Source organism: Pezoporus flaviventris, unplaced genomic scaffold, assembly GCF_033815535.1.
Source record: "Pezoporus flaviventris isolate CSIRO_AGI_PZ_B2104156 unplaced genomic scaffold, CSIRO_AGI_Pfla_v1 ptg000015l, whole genome shotgun sequence".
NCBI lineage: Eukaryota > Metazoa > Chordata > Aves > Psittaciformes > Psittacidae > Pezoporus > Pezoporus flaviventris.
Genome location: NW_026892563.1, coordinates 41603030 through 41629644, shown reverse-complemented (window position 1 = coordinate 41629644; position 26615 = coordinate 41603030). Strand labels below are relative to the sequence as shown.

Sequence of the window (26615 nt, the reverse complement as noted above, 5' to 3'; positions counted from 1 at the left end):
GGAAGCTGCAAGTCAGGTTTTTTGATGTCCATGTATTTTGAGTGTAACAGGTTTGTTGCAGTACATTTTGTTCATTATTCTAAAACACGATAACTTTTTTCTTTAGATGACTTGTCTAGTTGAAAAGATGTCTGACATTAAACCTAAGTTCCATAATGTACATGATGTTTGGGTCATGTAAATGATTCTTAGAAGCCCAAAAAGTTCTTTCCCACCAGATGTTTGTACGGTCCACTCATTTTCAAGTACAGATTTGGATAGTAAATATTTCTTTTAATGTCAAATCCAGTGTGATACAGTAACTTGTCAGTCAAAGCACTGATTAAAAGTGGGAAGAGAATGTTTAATAAACATTCTTAATTAAAGAATAGGCTGTCCCATAAGAGGCAGATTTAAAAATCAACCAACCAAACAACAAAAACCACCCCAACAGACACTAATCTTAAAGCAGGTAGGATAACTTGTGGTTGTCTCTGCCAAATACAGAAGGGCAAATAAAGTTTCTTTTTTTCTGTCTTTGCATGACACACAGTGGAGGCCTTCTAGCAGTCTGATGCTGGTCCTTAAGTGGCATCCTTTACCCTCTGCAGCCTTCCAGCGTGCTGTGCCCAAGTAGTATGAGAAGGACAAGGGTTTTTCCCATCCTTTCATCACCTCCTGGTGGCCTGGTTAGAGTTGGGTCCTGTTCACTCACTGAGCACATCTGGCATTTATTCAAGACATTAAATTCATTAACCTTTCTTCTTTATTTACCTAATTTTGCTTCAGCTGTTTTTGGGACAGAAGTTGGACATTTTGCATGCTTTTTTTCCTTCTCAAAAGGGGAAGTGACACAGGAAATATCTCACACCCTCTCTGCTCTTAAGATTTAGGAAGACTCTTTTTCTCCAACCAACCTGTCCCATGGTGTCTTCCATTCCAGCCTTTCCTCGTTTCTCCCCAGAACAAGTCTGTTGATCTGAAATGCCAGAGATGAGAGAAAAAACGCATCTTGCTATTAGTGTGTCTTACCTGCACAATCTGAGTCCTTACAAGACTCAAAGTATTTCTGCCTGTTTCCTGTTGAGCCTCCTTAGATCTGAGATCTTCCTGTCAGGAACTTTCCTTTCTTATTTCTGGATGCTTTCTAAAATCAGCTTTCCCTTTGATCTGTTGTCCCTACTTTTATTGTGTCCTGAGGCTCAGTCTGTCTTTGAGATCATAGAAATCTGCATGGGGAAGGCATTACTTCAGCCATGGTATGACCCAGACATTCCTCTTTCAGAGGGAGCGCTGTGCAGTCTAGTTCAGGTCATCAAAAAACCCCGTGACAGAGGATAAAGTAATTCTCTATCCATATGGCTGTTTTCAAGGTCTCATCCCTCAACTGGTCTCCTCAGGTACTTCTGAGAATTAATTCCTTATTGCTCAAAAATCCTTCCACAAGGAAAAAGATCACAAAAAAGATTAGGAAGTAGTAATGCAGTGCTGGCCATCTGGTGCCTGCAAGATGGACCTCAGGGAATGGTCCTTCTGTTACTTACCTTCCAGCCATGTAACCATGAGCCTCTTCCTAGAGTTATAGCTGACCTCAGAGAAAAGAGATTTCATAACTTTTCACTTCTGTGCTTATATAATTTTCCCCAGATATTTCTAATCATGTAGCAGCAAAGAAATTATCTGGTCTTTGCATGTCTCTTTTCTCCATAGCCAAAAGGGTCAAGCCCCCTGTTTCTCTGCTGTCCAGGTATTTTGAGCATTTCCTTGATTTCAGATCAAATGTCAGAATCCCCTCCAAAAGGCCTCTGTACTCTGATGAGCCAAACTGGTAGACTGACCCAACTCAGCTAAATTTAGAGAATAAAACACAATTGTTGGGCTGACCCTGGAAACACAGCAGACAGTTATGTAGCACAAAGCTAGTTCCTAAAGGCTGTTGGATTTGTCTCTGTCCGTTCCTGAATTTCTTTTCCTGTTCTTTCTTGTCCTTTCTAATTTTGGCAGTAGCAAGTTAAACCAGCTCGATGATTGGACTGTGCTAGAATTGGGCCCCATGAGATGGCAGAGTAAGACAGTATGTCCTTTATTTTTCCTGCTGCTGTATATCAGCAGTTACCACAGTTTTACCTTACAGACATATCTACTGTCTCAATTCCTCTGCTTTTGAAGAGGCAAAGATGCATTAGGAGGACTTAATTCTGATTTCAAGGCTGACATTTTAAATGTCACTTTACACCATCTTTGCATGAAGATACATCTCATAGCTCGCATTGAGCAGCGTGGGCACAGAAAACCTCTGTCCTAGCTAGTGACAAGTGAGCAGATGTCAGAGACTTCTGATGTTGAGCAAGTTGGGTTGATAAGAGTGTATGCACGTTTTTAATAAGAGTATGAAAGCATCCCGAAACCCCTGGACATCTCCCGGGTTTCCCAAAGATTAAAAAAGAGTACCTTTCCCTGAGAGTCCTAGGACTTTTTGTGACAGAACTTAGAGGTCTCACTCAGAAATTACGAGCTCCGTTGCTTTGGGAATTTTGACCCACTTCTAACCATCTCCCTTCATGACACTGTGCTGAGAAACAATTATTCTCTTCACTTCTTCTTTTGTTTCCCTCAACTCCTTCATTTCCTGGGGACTGGTTGTCATGGTAACATTTTATGAGGCTAGGCTGGATCCTGGCCATTAGTACTATAGAAAAGGCATGACTCAGTTTACATCTAAGCTACCTACCTGGCCTAGTCTTCCTATCCCTTTTCTGCTGCAACTTTCCTCTGGCAATAAAACTTTGCTCTTTCAGCTCTTGGTGTTTCCAGGAAGTTACTTTCCCTTTTCCCTCCCCCCCCCCCTTATTTTTTTTTGTTCCTCAAATGAAAGAGATCTTAACTGTGATTGTTTTCTAATGCTGTTGGGAATTACATAGGATTGACACTTGTCTTCAGAAAGCCGAATGCCTGTGTGTGCAGGTTCATGATGATGAGAGTAATTGCAACACGATTATAGCAGAAGTGGTTGGGCTTGCACACAGTCACATTGTGATTGCAGCTTTCTTGTAGAAAGCTATGTATATTTTAGTCTATTAACATTTTCAGAACATATTCCCACCTCTTCCAGCAAAACTTTTGTGGATGAAATGGGCTAGATCTCTTACCGTGCTTTGGCAGGTAACTGCTGCCTGGCTTGCAGCTCTGTGGAGAGCGTGTAGAGCTCCATTTAATCTGCTTTCAGTCTTCAATTCCTCTTTAATAGTTTGACCTTAGAATACACCAGAATTTGGGAGTTAGGGATGCCCACGATGTGAATGTCCATATGAACAGCAAATGCTGAGGCACTTCCAGTGACTTATGCATTGTATTCCCTTCCTTGATTCCCTCTACAATAAGTTAACCGTGTTCTGGGGAGAGGCAGCGCATGGTGTGTTTCCTTCACCTCGTTGTTCAAATTGTCATTACTAGCACCTAGCAATTCTCTTCCCTCACCCCAATCCATCATAATATTTCAGTGGGATGGAGAGTGGCAGGCAGTAAAATGTCTCCTGGAATATAAATAGGCTCCTAATTTGTTTTTCTCTAAGCCATTATTTCTTGTGCGATGGTCTTCTCCCAGGTGTTTAAAGCCTGTCAATCACTTGTTGCAGGCACTTGTTTCCCAAGTTGTGGTGTCTCTGGACCTGGCAGTAACAAAGTGGAACAGCCAGCAGCTGTAATGCTATGTTAAACCCAAGCAAAATGCATAGCTTGTCACAAACAAAATCTGAAACACAAACTGCATTACCAGAAGGTCAAAGTGTTGCTCACTAGGACGTAGTTCAGTTCCCTGGATGTTCATGAAAGAGTGCTCTGAACTCTCCTGATCACTGGTGGAAAATTATCGGCTGTGAGACACTGACTGATAGAATAGGGATGTCTGTGCTTTCTGTGCCACAGGAGAGTATGTGGGGACAGTAACAAGACCTTCTGTGCTCCAGTGCTGCCTCTGTATGCATTACAGATACTTGCCTCATAGACATGTTTCTCTGCAACTTTTGCTGAAGCTTACATTTACTATTTGCTCATGTCCTGCAGGCCGACAGGACAAACTCACTGGCTGGTTGTGTTCCAGGTAATCAGCTTTGTCCAAGGGGGATTGGTTAGTTCTGCTTCGTTTGTGAGCAGGTCTCAGAAGAAACTTTTTTACAGCATGAGAGCACTCAGCAAGCCACCAATGCTCATGCACTGAATTCAGTCATAGGGGATTTTGTGATACCGCTGACTACCGGATTATTAAATTGAGATGGGCAAAACTGGGCTGGAGTGCCTAAAAATAAAAAAATAAAAAAAAAACCTAGGTCATGTGAGAATAAATAAAAAATAAAAACATCATCATGTTTTGTACAGTGAAAAAAACTGAAATAAATTAGGCTAGTTGATAATTTACCATAGTCAATTTAGTTTGGCCATTTTCTCAGCAGAGCCCAGTTAATTTTCTTTGTGGTGCTTACGTGAAGTGTCCAGGGTTTTGCCTGTACTGACAGCACCAAATTATCTCTCTCTTGACTGTTTCCACTGTCCTTTAACGCAGAAGACTCCATCTGCTGGACTCTCCTCCCTGACCATGAATGCCTTAACCTCAGGATGCATCTTCTGCAAGTTCACAATAAATTCACAGTAATTTACCACATTGGTGAAAACAGCTTCTAGTCTGTATTAGCAGGTTTCAAAATAGTTGCAAAACTAAGGGTTACGGTTAGCTGAGGGTTAGGTGTGATGTATTATTATATCTTTGATATTATTTATGTTTCTTATTTGATATATACTATATCACCGTCTGAACAGGCCTCCTCTGTGATTCAGCAGCAGTGCATATTACATAAATATAACTGTTCCCATTAATTGTCTCATAAAAAAGGAAATGCTGGTAGCTGCTAGGGTTTTTTTTTTCCAGTTAGAAGTACTAACCAATTCTGTTTCTTTCTATCCTACCTGCTCTACTCTGTGCAAATCAACAGTCAGTAAAACACTGTTTTTTTCTGTAGCATCTTTTTGCCTTTGAAGCCCAAGAGAAGCCATCAGTCATGTGTTTGGGTCAGTTCTATTTCTGTGTGCTTTGCTTGAACTTAATGTGGCAAAGAAGTAGAGAAAAAAAATAAGTAAATCCACATTCCTTGAAGGTGGGAGATGAATGAAATCCTTGAATTCCTTGAATGGCCTGAGTGAAAGTAAGATAGAAGCACATTGCATCTGAAATAGTGTTCGATTTGTTATAACATCCTAGCCACTGCACTGCTAACATTGAGCGTGGTGATACAATTGCCAGATTTGCCCTGCCACTAGAAGGGTGCTATTACATGCTAGCCATAGCAGTTTCATTCTGTGTTTCTGGTTAGTGCATTCAAGGCCCTCCTGGCAGGAAGGAGTTCATCATTTTAGCTAAAATCACTCACTTCCGCAGTGAGTTGTTCGGTATTAAGTAATAAAGGATGTCTTTCATAAAATATAATATTTAATAAAACAAAACCCAGCACTAAATTACCTAAAACTGTGTCCAAATAATAATTAGGAAGCATCAGCCACTCCTGTGAAACTGATCATTAGCTCTCCATCATTGCTTTGAATGTGTGGGCATCTTATTCTTTACTTCAACAATGTGCCAACTGCAGGCTGTGCTAAAATGCATAACCAGCCGTTGCAACAGCTTGTCTGGCTGGCTGCACATAAATTGCAGTAATTCCAGCTGTTTTCCCACTCCACTGTGTGTCAAACACCTCATTTTTTGCTTCTGTATGTTTTATACAAAAGGTGAGAGACTGATGATACTGTTAGTGGTCACTGAAATGTATTTGTAGGCAAACAGATATCCCTGCCTTGAGGATTTCAGAGTTCTCCCTTATCTATGCAGAGGATAACACAAAAAAGAAGTCTCTCTTCATTGTTTTTTTTATGGTTTAAGGGGTGGCTTTAGAAATCTGGGCAGTTGTGTCTCTGTAGACTAAAGGAGCCTTGAAGGGGGTTAGTGTTGTTTATGGTGTGAAGAACATTCCTTCTTTATAGCTTTTTCTGAAAAGTCAAGTTAGGTTTTGAATTCTAGCACTTGGCTGCTGGCTATGAGAATGGATAATCCAAGAATCCTGATGGTTTCGCACATCAGCCTCAGCAGTGGTGCCATGTCTGCCCAGCCTGCCTCCCAGGCTCCTTGACAGTTATTGAAGAGGGTGGGAAAGGTGCTGTTTACATCTTTTACCTCTCTCAGGTACATTTGCAGGCTAAATCACATTGTCCTGAGCAGTGCTCTCATCTTCATGGCTACAATACTGTATTGTGTCAAAGTGAGCTCTTAGTAATCCAGGTGAGGTCTCTTACTCCTTGCTGGAGGCAAGTTATGACTGCTACTTGTGGGGACTCAGAGACAGTATATCTGTCTTTCCCCAGTGTCCTGTAGTGTTGATGCACCTGATGAGCATTAGCATCAAGGATAGGAAGGTGGTTGCAGTTGTAGTGCAATATCAGCACAGCCTGACCTTCCCATTTTTCACAAACACCACAGGCATCCTTTCCTCTGCCTTGCTGCAACAGTGATAGCTGACAGGGACTCTTTTCTAACAGCTCTTGCAGAAACCTTTTCCTTTTGAATTGAGAATTGGAGTTTAAGTTCCTCTTGGCTTTGACTTTGACCAGATGAGGTGGAAGTGGTTCTGATTTGTGAGTTCTTGTAGGCTCCTCCTCATGAAAACATGCAATTTGGCTTCTCAACTAACCTGTTGGGACACCTTTCAAAATACAGCTCTTGGTTCAGCCAGTTGGGGTGGGATGCTGAAAGCAGTGCCAGCAACACAAGTAAGAGTACGAGGGAACACAAATATTGCTAAGGTGGCTTAGCTTGCGTGACCAGGATGGACTTTTGGAATTTGCATTAATGTTTAGGATTAATTTTTTCCTAACCCTCACGCTCAGCACTTCAGTGGAAAGGCTGACGTTACAATCTGGAAGCCGATATTGCTGAGTTTGATTAGATTATAGGGAAAGGAGATTTTTCATCTTCCCACACCTCTTGCCAATTAAGATTAAGAGCCTCATGGTTGATTCAAATCTCATTTCTAAGATTGGACGTACTTCAGTTTTGCATTAGAAAGGAGTGTACAAAGAAGCAGCTGTAATATTATGGGTGAAATTTTAAAGACTTGATTGTGATTATGAAGGAGATACTAGAAGCGTTATGAAGCTTAACACTCTGTGTACCACAGAGTTTGCTTCCAGTTTTATGTTTCAGCAGTATTAAAGTACAGTAACTCACAGGCATCCCCTTTGTGTTGGCTTTTGTTCTGTTCCTATGCTTCTTGATTGCCTTGTTGAGTGTTTTTTCTGTCTGTATCTCATTGTTTCCTCAAAATACTACCAAAAGTGACTGGGAATGTAACTGACAGGCCTTTTTCTGTGATGTTTGTGTGCCTTGAAAGTTTAGCTGTGCTATATAAAAGAGACTGATTAGGATACATTCTGCAAGTGCAGTATTTATAATAGATAATGGAAAAAAAGGGGGAGGAGGATGCATAGAGCTTGTGATTAATCCCTATTTATTATAAGTGTTGTAAACTTGTAGCATGAGTTGACATCGAACAGAATATCCGAGATGTTCTGTATGTTTTCCAAGACCAATGCAACCTGTGAATGAAATTACCTGTAACTGCAGTCTTGTTCCTTTCTTAATCAGACTGCCAGTCAAATTCCTCTCTGTCACTTGGGGTAGATTAGAAATGTGTACATGCAGATTTATAACTGAGATGAGACTGCTAATACTAATTTCCATTTTTGACCCAAGATGCTGCTTCCTTTGACCCGTAACTTATTCTTCGATTTAAGAATTGCAAATCTAATATGAATAGGTGGATTTTTATTTACTGTCCTTAGGTAATGTAAGAGAATATTCTCATTTTAATAAATGTTTACGTTTCATAACAAAACCAGTTATTGCATAAATGGCAGAATGCATCACCAGATGGAAAGATCTCCCTTTTGTTCTTTGGTTTTCCTGAGTTTTCAGGTGAACTTTTCTGTTCCCTATCTGTTATATGTGTGGCATAATGAAAACTACAGTCTCATCCAGAGCTCCGCATACTGTAGCTTGCAGATTCAGCCTGTGATGCAGTGAGAGATCAAAGTGTCATCTATTTCATACTTCCCAGGGAACAAAGCACTTACTCTCTTTTGACTTTCCGAGCACCTGACCAAGATGTACACATGCTTTCACTGAGTAATCATATATATATTTTTTGGTACAAAAGGAGAGAGAACAGCTGCTGTTTTGTAGGAGCTTTCCAGATTGGGAACTTGGAGTCCTAGCCTTAAACAGCCCTGATAATAATTCATACTAAGATAGAATACAGCTAGAAGAAGTTGAAAGGCAGAAAAGGCATAAGATAATATTTTGAAACAAAGCCACAGGAAGACTTAAATCCCAAATACAATGAATGCATTTTTTTAATGTATCCATTAAAAAATTTCAGTAGGGAATATATATGTGGTATTATGGCCCGATGCTCATAAAACCAGAATGAGTTGAGGAGGAAAGCAGATTCTGGAATAATTGTGGAAGGAAAGGCCACGAAAACCAGCTTAGGAGGTAAGATCACCATGGTAGACAAGAAGAATTTCACATTCTTAGAATGAAACCAGCAAGGAAGTGAATAAAGGAAGTGATCCGTGATTTCACTCTAAAATACATGATATTTGAAATAGATCGGGAAATCACTAAGCAAAGACAGAACTTATTTATTGTGCAGGAATACAGAGTAGATGATCATAATAATCATTACATATGAGAATATGGTGTGAATACGGTGTAATTAAAATAATTAAGTTATAACTAGTATAAATCCTGAAAAGGGTGACATTATGTGACGTGCACATTTGTGATTTAAATGTTAACTGCAAATGTAGATTGCAAGTGTCACTTACAGAATTGTGGCTGAGCTTGTTATCAGAGATGTTTGTCCATCTCCAGTTTTCTCTCCAAAAATGAGTCTATTAAATAAAACCAGTGTAATATCAAAGAAAGATGCCAAATGGAACAGTCAGTTGATAGTATTTTGATAAACACAGATCACTGAGTTTTATAGTTCGAAATACTGAGCAATGATAACAGATCTCATCTACTATCAGAATTGTAGACCCTGACCTTTGCCTCCCAGTCATTTTGTTCACAGTATGATAAACCCGAGTACAAGAAGGGGAGAAAAAAAGGTGAAAATTGGCCACATACAAGCAATCTGTTATCCCCATTGTGAAATAAATGTAATGTTAACTGCTGCAAGGCTAAGACACAACCAGGGTCCCACAGTTTGGTGAGTGTGTGGTAGCTTTCTCGCTTCCTGTCATACATCTGCACCCCAGTTTGAGTAGCCAGTATTTACTCCAAAACTAATTGTCCTGCATGCTTCTTAATGAATTTCTTCAAACGCTTAAATGGAGGTAATCTTCAGTAGAATTATATTCACAATCTGATGAGAATTGGGGATGCAGCATGAGTAGTTTTCAGTGATGTAGACTACGTAATCCTTATTTTGAACTTTCTTTTGGTTCAGGGATTATTCCAGATAGCACTGATCATCTGTTAAATGTCTTAAAATCTATATTTAGAATTTGTTTCCAGGTGTTTTTTTTAAATGCATGATTGCCCTGAAATGTTACCAACAGCACATTGGGTATTACAAAACGTACACGTTTTGTTTTCAGAATTAAAACTGTCATGTGAATTTATGTATTTAAAAATAGCAGGATGCTGTAGTTACACAATCATATTTGATCGATGCCAGTAACTTTAAAAAGAATCTTTAAGCTAAACAATCTCTACTTACAGTCCGTATTAAAAGGTCAATTTTATGCCAGATCCCTGTCTGATTGTTTGTTTGCAGCTGTGGAAAAGTGTCAAAGTGAAAAAAACACAGTTAAAAGGATTAAAAAAAGTAAATTCAGTTGCAGGCTGACCTGTTGGTGCTGGTTACTGTTCTGTGGTGTGACTGGCCGGTGACTCGTGAGGGCATGTAGTCAGGAAAGTTAGGTGGATGACCTTGTCTCTGCAAAGGGTTGTTAGACAGCCTTGAATAACTCACACTGACCTCTCTTAAGCGTAAGGTTTTGGTGGGGATGATGATTTTTACTTCCCTTGAAAGCACTTAACACTGCAGTGTGCATTCAGTATGGTTGAAAACTAGAAATAAGCTACTCTGGTACTTCTTCTGCAGACCTGGGGGACATTCAGATTTTATGCAGACTAAGTATGTTTTTATAGTAATACTTACCTTTGTTCTTATGTCCAAATTTCACTGTTGATCTCAGGGAGTATTTTTCACATCAACCTTGTTATTGAGAATTCATATTAAATTCATTTTTCATCTCTGTGAGATTCCTGTGAAATACCTTAGGAGGTTCAGTAGAATTACTTAATTCTGATACTTGTCATTAATCATGTGAAATATTCTAGGCACAAGGATTGAAGATATATCCCACATAGCTACTTCAGTGAAACGCAAATTACAAACCTTATTCTGCTAAAGGGCACCTTCATGATTTCTGTTTTATTAAAATGGGGTCGGGTTTGCATCACCAAAGGATTTAGTTATTCCTGTCTTATAAAGCTAATAGTCAGGTCTGAGACAGTATTCAGAGTTTTCCTTTGGGTTACCGAGGCATTGGCTATATATTGTAATTCATGTAAATCCAAATGCAGCAGTGGTGATGGGCTTGGAGATGTTGGCTGTGTTTGGTTATGAAATAAAATATGAGAATGTTGATGTGAGCACTAGTGGGCAATTTGTCTGCCAACATCTGTCCATTTCATTTAGGAAATATAAATATATGAGGTATATATACACACACATATACATATGTTTTTATTTAACCAGGAATAACAAGACATGCATACCTGTACAGATCACTCAGATATGTGCTTGAGCTGGCAAAGACTTATTAAACAAAAGTTTGGTTTTGATTATTTCTTCTGTTGTTACTGTTCATCAGTCTAGACTATCTACACTGTTCTTTGCCATTGCATAGAATGCTGCTAATAATTCTTTAAGTTTTAGTCTGTGCTTTATGCTAAGATAAAACTTTAAAGCACATAGTTTTATTTTGTTTCAATGAATGACTATTTCTACCAGAACAGTTTAGTCCTGTTTGCTTCTTGTTTGCTAGTTTGCACTTGGTTGCAGTTCTTATATAAATCTAAGGCTTCACATAAACATTCTATATTCACTATAAAGGCTTCACAGAAACATTCTATTCACTATTCTGTAGTCGGTATTCCTGCTGTAGAGAAAGCAACATGCAGTATATTCAGTGGTGATGGTTATGAATGTATCTGTGCATATGTAAAGACAAATTGGTAATTGTTATAATTTGGGGCTAGTGCTGCAAGTGGATCTTCATGTATCCTAGGAAAAGGGAAAGGAAAAAGAGAGTTTAATTGGACTAATTACAGAATTTTGTGTGTTGCTTCCATGGCAAAATTGGCTGGAACTAAGACACAGGAAAACTAATTGCTACTGAGGTGAGCTATAGGTGAACATAGTCGCTCTGACCCTGATCATTAGCTGTAATTAAGAAACACTTTTGTGAAAGATTGACAGTAATATTTGATAACACAAAAATAAAAGACCTTTTGTGCCCAAATGAATGGCAGTTTGGCCAGTGACGTGTTTGGGAGCAGAATCTACTTGGGTAGTAAATAGAATCATAGAATAGTTAGGGTTGGAAAGGACCATAAGATCATCTAGTTTCAATCCCCCTGGGTGAGAGATACCTCACACTAAACCATGGCACCCAAGACTCTGTCCAACCTGGCCTTGAACACTGCAAGGGATGGAGCATTCACAACTTCCCTGGGCAACCCATTCCAGTGCTTCACCACCCTTACAGGAAAGAATTTCCTCCTTATATCCAATCTAAACTTCCCTTGTTTAAGTTTTAACCTGTTACCCCTTGTCCTGTCACTACAGTCCCAATTGAAGAGTCCCTCCCCAGCATCCCTATAGGCCCCCTTCAGATACTGGAAGGGTGCTAATAATTGAATATTAAATAAATAAATCAAATATATTTAAATAATTAAATATTAAATAAATTAATAAGAAGCCCCAAAACAAACCCCCAAAACCCAGAAATAAAACAAAACCTGCAGTTCTTTTAGTCTAAAGTATCATCTGCTTGTACCCAATATGGACAAAAACTGGACATTTCAAAGGATGGAGAAAATCTGTAGTATAATGTACGGACTGCAAGTTGGTGAACTTCCTTAAAATCATTTTAAATGCTACATTAACAGCCACAGCGGTGATCAGCGTTTGAATATTGTGTATGTTGCTGACGTTAAGCGTGACTTCATTCCGAAGTACCACATTTGTTACTCCGTGTCTTACAATAATGATAGAATAAAATTACAAAGTATTTAGTACAGTAATGTAGAAGATACAAAGATGTGTTTGAAATAATTCTGAATAACCAAGAAGATTGTTTTCCTGTGAGCTTAGGAGCGCTCAGAGATAATACAGAAGAAAATGGTATTTGGTTCCCACAGAAGCATGAGCACTCCATTCTCACTGTTACTGACTTTGGTAAATCAGAGCTGAAATAGTTTGGGAGTCACTAATCATGTTTGGTGTGTTTGAAAATTTAGCTTGTGAGTTTTCCTGTGAAGACATCAAAAAGGATTCAGTTTTGTAGACCAAATGCCCAGATTTATATGAACATTTCAATATTTTTTACATTAGAAATTGCACACCTGTACAACTACCTGTTTCTAGTCACATATTCTTACCATATACTTAATATTCATGTAATATTGCATGTTTCTATGATTCTGTGCTTACAGTGATTTCTCCTTTGTGCACAAATTCCTGACTCGTACATGCAATTTAAGCAGGGGCTTAAATAAATTGTACATACAGACCCATATTTGTGCAGTCCTTGTAACCGTATTTAAAAATATTATCATATTTTTAAGCCTTTCCTGTTAAAAATTGGATTATATATAGTAGGTTATATTGTATTCTCATTGCTGTGATTTCTTGCTAATTATAGTAGTGTAAAAGAGGCAGTTACACAGAGAAGAAGAAAAAATTGTTGTATAGCTTTAGCTGATCTATGATAAAAGCAATTGGTCTCAGGAAAGTTGTGAACCCAAAAAAAGAGCACTGAGATCTTAAATCATTAAAAACTACAGTCTTATAATAAGGCCATAACAAGAAATGGTATCCGTGTAAATAGTGACTGTACTGTTCTTCAGTTTTTTATGTTTAATAACTGCCTGTAAGAACATTACATTTCTTCAAGGTATGTCTTCTCTAGAAAGCTGTTCTACAGTTTATAATAAAGTAGTAAGTCATGTCAGACAGAGCTTTAGTAGGCTTTCAGTGTAAGCCTCAAGTGTGTTCAGAGGCATGAAGCTAAGTGCCATTAATTATTTGAGAAGTGTGCTGGTAACTTACTGTTCTTAGAATCATAGAATCATAGAATCGTCAGGGTTGGAAAGGACCTTAAGATCATCCAGTTCCAACCCCCCTGCCGTGGGCAGGGACACCTTATGCTAAATCATATCACCCAAGGCCTCATCCAACCTGGCCTTGAACACTGCCAGGGATGGAGCATTCACAGCCTCCCTGGGCAACAGACTCAGAAAAATTGCTTCTGAAAAAAAGCACCTGCAAAACGAATGAAATAATTGCTATCATAGAAATTAATTAACCCAAGCTAGCCAGTTAATTTCTAATGGACAGAGAGAAGCGCATCTGCAGATTCAAATGGTCTGGTTTTGTACACGGAAAAGAGAAATCCATGATGAAATACCTATCGTACATACGAAGTGGAAAACAGAAAGGTTTCTTGTACTGGGGGGGACGGGACCCCAGAATTGGGGCAAAGGATAAGAGATAAGATATAAATATCATTTTATAGTATCAGTACAAGGGACAGAGATAAGAACACATATATATGGTAGCATTTGGTAAAGGATATCATAAGATCAACGCTGCTCTGTAACAATTTTTGCACATATATCTTGTAAGAAAGCACTTTAAATTTTGTACATGTATCTGATAGGAAGCACCTAGAATCTTTCTCATAGTAGGAAGTATTTTTCTAGCATTTAGTTATGCTCTGATCAAGATCTGATGATTTTATAGTTGTTATTACCACACTCGGAGAGCTCTTTTTTAGCATCCAGTAGAGAAAATTAGTTTTGGAAATCAGCACCACACTGGTCGCTTTCTGAACTTATTTATGATGCTTTGGAACACCTTACAAACAGTAGTACAGTCAGTCGCTCAAGCTAGACCACAAAGCTAGCCATGCAACTGTGAATTCAGAGATTCATCTTTTTTTACAATTGTTATGACAATAGAAGCCTAAAAAGGAAGAAAACGAGAAAGCCCTATCTTAAATGGGCCTGAACATTCAGCCCCTATGCTAGCACCAGCTTTACAGGCAGTGGTCTGCTGTGTGTTTACATTCATTGAGATCATGAAAGATAAAAGAACGAGCACCTCCTTATAGAAATGCTGCTTTCACTTCTATGACACAGAGATAGATAATGCGTAAAAGGAATCGGCCACAAAACAGATCTGATTTCTGCAGACCAGTTTTTCCTCTTGCAGAAAGAAATATTTGATACAGTCTGATACCTTTATGCAGTGTTTTTTGGTAAGGTAGATAGGAGTCCTCAACTGTACTTAGGAATGTAAATGATTCTATGAAAACAGAAGCCTTCAAGGCTTTCAAGTTGGATACTAATGACTCTTGAAAGGCATACGGAGAGATTCCAGAAACACAGATTTCTTGCGCAGGTATAATCAATAACATTTCTTACTGCTGTTTTTCAGACTTCTTGTGTAGCATTCCACTGCAGTGTTGAGAAACTTATCATACTCCTACCTTATCCCTTACCCCTAAAAACCTTTCCAGCTACAACTGTAGCTTCACCACTATTTCAGCTTTCCTTTATGAAAAGCAACTTGATATGCTGAATTGCTCCCAGCAACGTTAACTACTCCCTATGTGCATTATGTCCTTGATCTAACGGATTTTCTGGATTTTCATATAGCTTTAGTCTGAGGACAACAGCAGCAACAGTTTCTTTCTTTAATTTTGGAAGCGGTAAAGAAACCTACAGAAGAATGCGTCTTCCTCAAAAATGCAAGGAGGGATGTGCCAATGCAACATTGCATCACGCAGTAGTAGATGTGCTCCAATCACGGTGCACAGATTCTTCCGTTTGGCCTTGGCTTGCGCATCTACAGATGCTAAGCACGCTAAATAGAAGTTATTAAAGTTTACCTGGAGATTCAAGCATTCTCTCTGCTATTCTGACATGTGCCAGGGAGCTTTCTTGACTATTGCTGGCTACTTAAATATGCTCCTCCATTTTGGTTCTTTGTGTTAGGAGTTCCCAAATAAGCCAGGGCAGGTAAGTGGAGGAATACTCCTATCCTAGACATACGGAGAAGATGGTGGAGTGTTGACTATTACAGCTGATAATCTAGTGTTTCAGTTTTCAGGATTTGCATAGGTGCAGAATGCTCCTTGGCATTGCAATTATTCCAGGTCACTCAGGTACCAGCTTTTTACTGGTCAGGATTGAAGGAATGAAGATAGTATTTTCTTAAAAATAAAGCTCTTCAATAATGAAACAATGATGACAAAGTGGCAAAACATATTATTAAGATTATACCTTGAAATGAAGAGGTTTTACAGCTACTGTGGACATGTCTTGTGACTCAGAGTAACTTCTGCCATTTACTCCAGTGCTGCATTACCTTGAAGTGTTCTCAAGATTATGTTTCTCCTGCTTTACCAGTTAAAGTTAGTTGCTGGAGATGGCTGCTTGGAGATGCAATGATCTTCTCCTTCCGTTCTTTTCCTACAGACCTTCTCGATCCCAGGAGGATGCACTAGTATACTGCAGGAAATTAATTCACTTCTTTTTCCCTTTTTGCAGGGATTGTTTTCCCTGCTTTTTCACTGCTGTCACATTCCTTCATTACCATTTCTATTGTGTGCCTTAATTAGCTTGACTGATTTCCTTTGTTCACTATTTCCCTGAAACACAGTGATTTCCTTTAAAAATTATGCAGTGTAGAAAATAGTATTTATACTATCTCTGTTAAAGATTAATGAAGGCTGTCTAATTGTGTGCTTTCTATGGGGTCTATCCATAAAATATCAACAGAAATAAAGACTGATTTGAATATGGAGCCATGCATTTGAGTATGCATAGTTCCTACCTCAAACAATTTATTAGACTGCAGGGATCCCCACAGCAGAGTCAGCAGCGCAAAGTGGCAAAAAAATAGTTGCTTGCCTCTTCAGGGGGGTGCATCCTGTTACTTTTATCTCCCTTCTTCCATCACTAATAAGGTACCACATTTTTCCAGCCATTTTTGTCGCTTGCCATTTCTGTGAGACATCTTGACTTTTTGTTCTTCCAAAGTCCACAGATATAGCCAAATGTAAGTGTATTTTTATTCTCTGGCTAATAAGAGCCTGCCTATGTATAATTGGTACTTTGCACATTGTTGAGACAACTTGAAGATGCTGTGCCAGGTGAGCATCTTCCAGCATCAGTGTCGCTGTCAGAAACTGCTGACAGAAATCAGCAACAGCTATGGAAACTAGGGTCTAGATTCTGCTTTTAACACCTTTACCAGTTCACAAGAGGCCTTGATAGCCACATACAGTACATTTGTGTGAGGTGTCCCTGCCCATGGCAGAGGGGTTGGAACTAGGTGATCTTAAGGTCCTTTCCAACCCTAACTGTTCTATGATTCTATGAATTGTAGTACATTTAAGCACAGAAGTTTTCATTGTGTGAAGGAATTGGAGATCATTGCCATTATAGTGACCCAGGTTTGCTAGTCATGCTTGAAAATTCTGAGCCTAAGTTTGCAAAGGCCATGTGTGCTTTATTTAATGCTGGTTTCTTGTATTAATGCCAGTAACACACTGCTGCAGTAATGTGAATGTCTAACTGCAGCCTCTGTGCAGTTAAAAACTGGAGTCTTCCCATTCTAGTAGCTTCTGGTTTTTACCTAGGCAACCTTTTTATTGACTCAGATGCCAGAAACAAATATATTTCTCCTAAATCACATCTTCACTAGTCAGAGGATAATCACTAATTTCTTCCAAACCTATTTAAGTGGCATGAAAGCTTTTGTTTAGGTTTTATCTCAAGTTTGGTTTTCACTGTCAGAGCTTATACAGACATACACAAAAGGACATAATGAAATGAGACTGTACTGTCACCTCTGGGACCCCTTTTAGCAAGATGTACCTGAGCTAGACACACAAAATAAGTAGCGGTAAGTTGCAATATAGAAACTTTCTCAAATAAAAATAGGTGTTGACAAATCACTGAAGTTTGTAAAATGTGCTGAAGGAGTAATTTTAAAAGCTTGCAGACCCTCCATAAAGTAGGGTAGCCTGTATTATGAATAGCTCTTGTTTTTACTGATAAGATCTTGATCTGTAGTTTCAGTGCTTGGTATTTCCAATCAGAAATCCAGCTCATTCTTAGAATTAAGTAAAAACCAAGGTTTTATTAGTATTGAAGACATTACCCATCTCTTTCTTTGAATACTACCTATGCATTTAGAATCATATACTTAAATTCTAGTCTTTGTTTAGGAAGTGTTTAGGGTGCTGTTTTTTATTTGTTTGAAAATACAAAAATGAGTCCTTAGTCAAGATTTGGTTTTTAGTCTAGGTTAACAATACAGAATAGACACCTATAGAAAAATCTATAAATAAGGTGACAAATACAATGGGTAGGCAACTTATTAAAGTATCATTCTGCTTGTGATTAGCAAATAAAAGAGCCCCAGTTACCTGTATTATTCCTACATTGTCACTCGTCTCCATCTTGCCTGTAAGTTAGCAGGAAACCACAATACACAAAGTCTTCCTCCCAGATCTTTGAAAATCCGCCCATTACTAAGCAGTGATGGCCTCCAGCATCAATACGAAAAGCACCTTAAGTCACTGAGTGATATTGCTCTGTGTGCGAAAACCAAAGTTTAATGGGATATTTTCACACTACAGACACTATTTCAGTCACCTCAGTGGCAAACAAGGTGTTTCTCTTTGTTGTTATCAGAAAGCTTTAGTTGCCAGCTTAAGTCTTTGAGAAGTAGCTGACAAAGCATCTTAAGAAGTGCAGAATAGTATTCCTGTGCTGTGTAGTACAGTTCACAGCTCTTTGATGAGCTATGGAATTGTACCTAGTATGACAGGCAGTGATAAAATTAATATCATTGACTGTTCTCCTTGTCTGTGTTAATATGTTTGATAAACCACAGATTCTTTGAAAACATGGTATGTGACCTGAATCACTGCTCAAGTTACTGTATTGCGACTAACATTTTATAAAGAAAAAAACCTGCACTGATGTGAATGGAAAATCCTGTTGGATATATACCAATTATCTCTTGTAATTTCTTCTAATCATTTTAATAAACAACTGCAATAGATATTGAAATATGGGAATGACAGAAAATAAGTACCAGCAAGTGGGGTAAGAATTGTCACAAAGAGAAAGAACACTTGATTTAATTTACCTATCTTCATGATGCAGTTATACATGAGGGAGAAGTCTTGTACCTACCATCTTTTCTTTCCTCTCCCTTGTTCCTGTTTAAAGTCAAGGGTGTGAGTAATGCTTTTATCTCTTCTCCACCTCACAGAGTAGAAATATTTGAGAGCAAAAGACAAGAGATTGACTGGAGCATACAAACACGATGCATGTAAGTGCGTGCTGAAGCACACAGAAATATGATCCATTGAATTTACCACAAACAAAACAGGAAAATCAGTCTACTGTCCCCACTAAGTTTGCTAGGAGTGATTGTTGTCCCCTCCTTATCATTGGAACTGATCTGAAGTAGAACCTTGTTTCTTGATGCATGATGTCTTATATTCTTGTGGTTTCAACTTACCAGCATGTTCCATAATTCATAATCTATCATGGCTGGTCTTCCTCCAGTGGGTTCTTCATGAGGTCTCCTGTTTCTAGCAACTCCTCCTGAATATTCTTGCTCTTGTTTTGAGCATGACCCAAAATGAATCCCCTCTCTTTTCTCATAGTCCATTCATGACCTGAATAAACCAAGGATTATGTGAAGAAAGAAAAGATATGAGATTACTTAGATAGTACTCACAATCAAAGTTTGTCCTCATAGCTTCATTGTCCTAATTCTGTAATATCCTAATCTTTGTGATCATATTCTCTTCTGTAATATACAGTAAGCATCTTTTGTTATGTTCTTTTCTATATACTTTTTTCTTTTCTAGACACTTCTACTAAAATATAAGCTGGTTAAAATAATATTCTAGTTCCTTGTTTCTGCACAGTGGTAGTATAGAATAGGTTTTATTGGCTTGCTGTTTAATAAAGCAATCAGATATCAGAGGGGTAAGAGGACTTTAAAAGTGGAGTAATTCTATATTAACAGAATGTAACAGATACAAAAGATGTTAGTCTAATGGTGCATTAGTGGTTTTCAGTAAACAATTAAAAAAAATGTGTGAGGTGGAACAGCATAGCAAATCATGTGTTTCAGAAAGATTCCAGCACCTCTTCCACAGCTGCTGATGGTTGCCATTCATTGTAAATGACAGCAGAGTCTTCTCTATTTTAATTTGATTGATGAGTTCTCCGCAAGCTATAAAAATCCCATTTTCATGAGAAATGTCTCCCCACACACAGACCAACAGTGTCAGACATACTTAAAAGTTCCCTAATTTTCCTTTGGACTCTCCTTACTTCAGCTGACTTGATAACAGTTGATTCAGATGTTGTGAAGTGGAAACAACTACTAATTTCTTTCACAATTGCATGCTCCCAAAGAGCAGTGAAAATGCTCCTTTAAAAAAAAAAAAACAAGGTTTATGACCATGAAGATGACCAAGCCCACATCCAAAGGCAAGGGTCCCCCTCACAACCAGTCTGTCAGGAGCCTTTCCCCATGGCCCCAGCAGGATGGGGGGGCACCCTCAGCTGCACTGCTTCCAAGCTGGGCCCTGAGCCCCCCAGCCAGAACCCTGGCAGGGGGATGCACTCGGGTCCTTAGGGGTGCTAAGGGCCATAGACCAACCACATAGCCATGGCAGCTTCCCACAGCATCTCACACCACACATGTGCTGTCCTGTTTGGAGCAGCCAAGATTGTATCTCATTTTAGGTGTTAAGTGTACAGTGCACCTCTGAAGTTTTTCAAGTCTGCTTCAGTACCTCTGCAAAGAATATCAACAGTGCTAAACTTCTGCAGCTTCTCGATAACTGCTTTCTCTCGCTCTCTGCCCAGGCTGGGAAGCCAGCAGGCAATGAATCACTTTCTTTAAGAGTTCACCAGAGCTTTGCATAGCATTAATTTCTCTTTGCATGCATCTGTGTATAACACAAAACTAAATGCCATATAATCAATTTTAAACAAGGAAAATTATGTTAATTATAAAGTTTCTACAGTTTAAATACCTCATATTAATAACCTGATAATAGAGGTGTAGTCAAGCACATTTGTAGGTGTGTTATCCTTTATGAAGCCGATTAAAGTAACAGTGCTTCTCTGCATGATCTCTGGTATTTCATTGGAGAAAACTTTAGCCTTTTAATTGTTCATTCAGATACCCTGCTAATTACTTAACCAATAAGACAATATATTATCTTCCCCCAGGCTTTACGAAAGTCAAATCTCACAGTTCATATAATTAGTAATTCACAAAGTCACTTCTATTAGATGATACTAGGGAAAATAAGGTGCTTCCCATTGGAAGGTACAAAAAGTACTCTGTGGTAACAAAGATAAAAACAAAATTTATGGTATTTTTGAAGAGTCATCATTAGAAAATTTTTCAGGTGGCAGCTTTTTGTAGTTCAAATTTTATACTAACTTATGCACAAAGAATTTTCAAAAATTATACATGCAATAACTATGAGCTGGGTGAAGAACATGTTAGGAGAAACACTTTGAAAATACTGATTTATGAAGCCATGCAAAATGAAACTTTCTGTATTCATAAACACCAGGAACAACAAGTATTAAACTTACTTTCAAAATATTTACATAGGGTAGGATTTTGCATGGGAAGGATGTCTTTTTTCCTCCTCCAAATACAAACCCACAACCCATTTATAATTAAAAGTTCCTGAGTTTCTGATTTGCCCATCAGGCAGTTTGAGTATTAAGTGATTTTGTGTGGCTGAAACTGCCACAGAGAATAAACAATGGAAATAATAGAAGGCTAGGCAAAATCTGAGGTTAACATTAACATAGAATCATAGAATAGTTAGGGTTGGAAAGGACCTTAAGATCTAGTTCCAACCCCACTGCCATGGGCAGGGATGCCCTACAATAGGCCATGTCACCCAAAGCTCTGTCCAGCTGCATTGATGGATTTTGGTAGAGTAACAATTTCATTTTCTTTCACCTTGAGTGCTGGCAATCAGCACTGACCTATCCAGAGAGCTGAGTTATCCCAGGCTTGTGATCATTTGCAGGTTTTCACCTTGTATTATTTTATCTTGTTTATGAAAGGCTGGTTTTTACTTGAAAATATCCAATAATTGTGCTTGTGTGGTTCTACATTTAGGCAGTTATACGTAGCTTCATAAACTTATCCATAGAAAAGCTTCCTTGATGTCTTCCTCTGCCTCAATTTATGGAACATACCTGGCGTCATGGATAAATGTGTTGGATTCAAAACAAGTAAAATGATCCACATATTCATCCATTATTTTTTCCCATCTTTTCCATGATTGTATATGTGCTTTCTTTTAAGAGACATAGCATCTCAAACCCATAATTGCTTTAAATACATTACAGAATACCATTTCATAACAAAACCTTCAGGGTCTTCTCCTTGAGTTTTAGTTTAGAACAGTGAACTGCTTGAAGCTTAAACAAAACATTTGTCTTGAAGGAGAATGCTGTGTTTCTTTTGATCTGAAGTGGTTTGTCATTTTGGGGGACAGAAGGCAAGAAGGAATGATTTCAGAACTGACAGACTTGAATTTCAGAGGTAATAAGGATTTTAAGGAGCGTTCATTTTACACTGACTGAAACTGTAACTTGAAATTGCCATCTCCTTCATCACAAGCTTCTTTGTATTGCACCACATATATGGAAGGCAAGAATTTAATATTCATCCTCAGATCAGCCAGGGCAGGATTTGGGCATGAGAAAAAAAGAAATGAGCAGGTAAGTGTAACACCTATCCTGGGTTTTTTTGCCTTATCTCCTCTCTTCCTCGCAGCAAAGCTAAGAGGAGTCAGTGCCTACAGCCTGTGTCTACAATGCTGCCTTCTTCCATGCACCAGACCTGCTGTCTTTCCAATCAGTGGAAAATTACCACCCACTATAATCACAGTTGTATCAGGCCAGTAGCCTTCCTTCAAGGGGAAAATCCCTGCTGTTCCCTCCCCTCTTATCTCTAACACCAGAAATACTACTACTTTTTTTTTCCTCTTTCTTTAAGTGACAGCAGGGCAGGATTCCTCCCTAATATCTCTTCAGCAAAGTCAGAAGAACACACTGGGAGGAGAATTGCTGAAATAGTTGGGTCAAAATTAAGTTCTTAAAATTACATTTGAACAGTTGGCTCTTGGATCCTGATAGGCAATCAACTATCATCTTTTTCAGTCCCATCTTCTCACTCCTTTTCCCTCAGCTGCTGGTGAAACTGCTTTTATATCAAAGAAGCCCTTTGGAATCAGAAGCAAAACTGATCTCTGTATATGTTATCTATGAGTTAATACTTTTTAATAACTTGCTTTATACGAACTGACAATAAATCCTTAAAATGCATTATTTTAGATACTTTTTAAAAGCACCTCATTTTATTATTATTTTGTCTTGCTACAAGGGAAGGAAGTGCTGCCTAGTTCCTCTGGCAATGTAGAGAAAGAACTCTTGAATATGTCAAAATGAGAAAAAAGCACATGAATCTTCGAAATGATATTTATAGCAGTGTATTCTGTCTGTGCTGCTGGAGGAGTCAGGAGTATGAGTCTGTGCAGTCTATACATGTTTGAGTTGCTCTTTCATTTGTTTCAGTTCTGTTTTTGGATCAGGATGCCAGAAGACAGTAACTGCAATACGTGCTGGCATGTGTAGATGTGGTAGCTGACAGAAGAAAGAAATCCCTGTTTTAGGCATGTGTGGTGAAGTCTGAGGATGGTTTCCAAATAATATTTCAGAATGCAAAACCAGCAGGTGTATGATAAGATTTATTTTAACAAATTGTCTGTTTTAATGGCCAGCAAAAAGGCACGTTAAGGCCGTGCTATGGTCAAGAACAACAGGGACCCCTGCTCTAAGTAACCTGGAATGCAAGCTGTGACCATCATAACATCCCCTGTCCCCAAGGCAGCTGCTCTCTAGGTTGTTTCCTGACATAGTTAACAATAGCCTCAGGCTTGCTGTACTTTATGCTGGAGGGTTTTGGCATCTCCTTCCTACATCTCTGAAGGTTGTTATAGCAGCACCTCCCAACTTCTCATGCCAACAGGGTGCTGAGGACCCAGCTGATGTGCCCGTTCTATCACAGGCTTCTCAGGGGACGGTAGGGAAGTCAGACCCATCTCTAAACATATAGGAATGTCATCCTTGTCTCATCGAGGCATTGTGAGGGTAAACATATTGGGCATTGCAAGTCTTCATTACTTAAAGAAGGAAGCCATATAAATAGTTTTGGTGAATAAGAAGTTATCTCACTCTTTCTTATTAACAGATGGAACCTACGTGAAACATAGATAATGTTCTTTTGGTTAGTGATGCTAGTGATGTTGCCCAGGTAACAATTTCAGGCAGCAGTAAGGACTGTGTAAGTTTGGAAGCTGTCTCTTTAATGATTTCCCATTATATACAAGAAATTTATTTTTTCTTAAGTCCATATACTAAAATAAAAACTGTAGCTCTGTTGAACTGTATGATCAAAATAGCACATGTATATCTAGGCGGGAAAGGAAAGAAGGTGCATTATAGCTGTATGGAACAGATTTTACTTATGACCAAACCTTGCTTCTAATAACGAAACTCATTTTTTCTTGTTTTGCAGCTTGCAGGCCTGGATTCTATAAAGCATTTGCTGGAAATGTAAAGTGCTCCAAGTGCCCTCCACATAGCTTGACTTACGTAGAAGCAACTTCTGTCTGTCAGTGTGAGAAAGGTTACTTCAGAGCTGAGAAGGACCCACCAACTATGGCATGTACCCGTAAGTCAGATCAGTACCAGTGTCTGCAGTTCTCTTCTCCTGTGCCTTATTTATTTATTCTTGTATTTTAAGAAAGTCATGTGAATTTGTGTATTTTGTGAAGAATTCCATTCAAGATGACCAACAGAGATTTTTAAAATCAAAATTCAAATAGCGTGTTTCTACATAGTGTAGATATCCCTAAAAACATTCACATGTTTTCTAGGTTGGTGACTTTTTAACTTGTAGTTCTGAGAGATCATACGAGGTGTGTAATCACTGTCACATGAATGAGGTTTAACTACCAGGATGTATTTTAAATACATGAAAATATGTTTGTGCAAAAACTGTCAAATACCTGAGGAGTCATGTAAAGAAAAAAAAATGTGACTTTCCTGTCTCCCTGGATTTAAATTAAAATGAGAAGACAAATATCCCAGCACGATCAGATCAAAACTAGGCTCTCTAAAAAAGACAAGAAAATCATAGACTCATAGAATCAACCAGGTTGGAAAAGACCTTTAAGCTCATCCAGTCCAACCCTTACCCCAGCACTGCAAAGGCCACCACTAACCCATGTCACTGAGGGCCTCGTCTGTGCAGTGTATGAATGCTTCCAGGGATGACTCCAGCACTGCGCTGGGCAGCCTGTTCCAATGCCTTTGGGGAAGGAATTGTTCCTCAGCTCCATCTAAACCTCCCCTGGTGCAGCTTGAGGCCGTTTCCTCTTGTCCCATCCCTTGTGCCTTGGGAGCAGAGCCCAGCCCCTCCTGGCTCCATCCTCCTGTCAGGCAGTTGTAGGGAGCCATCAGGTCCCCCTGAGCCTTCTCTTCTCCACACTGACCCCCCCCAGGTTCTTCAGCTGTTCCCCATCACACTTCTGCTCCAGGCCCTGCACCAGCTCCATTGCCCTTCTCTGGCCCCGCTCCAGCACCTCAATGCCTCTCTTGCAGCGAGGGGCCCAGAGCTGAACACAGGATTTGAGGTGCAGCCTCACCAGTGCCCAGTGCAGGGGCACAATCCCTGCCCTGGCCCTGCTGCCACAGTGGTGCTGGTTCAGGCCAGGATGCTGGTGGCTTCCTGGCTGCCTGGGCACAAGCTGCTCATGCTCAGCTCCATCAATCAGCACCCCCAGCTCCTTTCCCATGCACGGTTTCCAGCTGCTCTTCCCCAAGCCTGGAGCGTTGCAGGGGGTTGTTGTGGCCCAAGTGCAGTTCCCAGCACTTTGCCTTCTTGAACCTCATCCCATTGGCCACAGCCCATGGATCCAGCCTGTCCAGATCCCCCTGCAGAGCTTCCTACCCTCCAGCACATCAACGCTCCCACCCGACTTGGTGTCATCTGCAGATTTACACATCCCAGTATGGAGCAGTACGGACCACTATGCACCAGTACAGACCAATATAGGCCACTAAGGCCTAACTAACCTTTAACTAACCTAAATTTGACATTAAGACAAAACTGATGCCCAGCAATCTAGAGGCAGAAATTCTGAGGATAGATTTTTATTACTTTGAGCAATATGCTCATGTCTAGAAACATACAACATAAATTTTCTTTTTACGTAATAAAATATTCCTCATAGGTTTTCATTCATGGTTCATTGCTCCCTGGGATTCATTTATTGATCGTAAAGCAACTATACCTGTTTAATCTCAAAATTGGGAACAAACAGCAGCATTGAAAAATCTGTGGGTGAAATACTCTACTTACACATAAAATCCTATTAACACCTATTGGAAAATTCTCTGAGATACCTAGTTTTCTGCCTAGTACTTTGTTAGCTCTTCTGGTGGAGGATTTGATTCCAGTAAATTTTGTGCCACAGTCCTTTTGTTAACAGAATTCTATCAAAAATAACATGGCAAACAAAGTATACAAAAAGCTTGAAAGATGGAACCATAAAAACAAAGTACTGTTGCAATAGCTGATTTACAAAGTCATAGACAGTCTGTAATCCTGAAGTCATTATGTAGACCAAGGCATTGTCCGTCTCCTAATAGTCACTAAAAATGGTGTTCCTCAGATTCAAAGTACTTAGCAGAAAGTTGTCTGATCTAACCAAAGGGTTTTCAGAGGGGAAGGGTGTCAGCTTCCAGCTCCTTAAGGGAGACAGGGTTCAGAGAGGCACCCCAATCCAATGCACACAATCTGCTGTCCGCTCGCTCTGGAGCAAGGCACGTCTTTTTTTGCACGAAATATGTAATGGAATAAGCAGTGCTGTTCCAGACTTTCTGCAGGAAAATGATGATTACAGATAGCTCCACTCAAATGAGTGCTCCAAGCACAGGCCATTAAAATCTTACCCACAGAACTGATATACATCCCAGGCACTCCTGACAGTTTCATGCTTAGAAAGATAGTTTCATTCATGCGTTGTGCAAAAGTGCTTCATATTATTTATAAGTCACTGGCTTTTCATCTCCAAAAGACAGT

At 39.2% G+C, this 26615-nt stretch overlaps 1 protein-coding gene across 8 annotated transcripts in view; it reads left to right on the top strand.

The window, feature by feature from the left end:
• EPHA6 (EPH receptor A6) overlaps positions 1-26615 on the top strand; it is a 467959-nt gene that overhangs the window by 215433 nt on the left and 225911 nt on the right. For all 8 annotated transcript variants that reach the window (XM_061454323.1, XM_061454327.1, XM_061454328.1 and 5 more), the window contains one exon: positions 24045-24200. In XM_061454323.1, coding sequence (XP_061310307.1) covers positions 24045-24200 — 156 coding nt within the window. The remainder of the gene's footprint in view (positions 1-24044; positions 24201-26615) is intronic.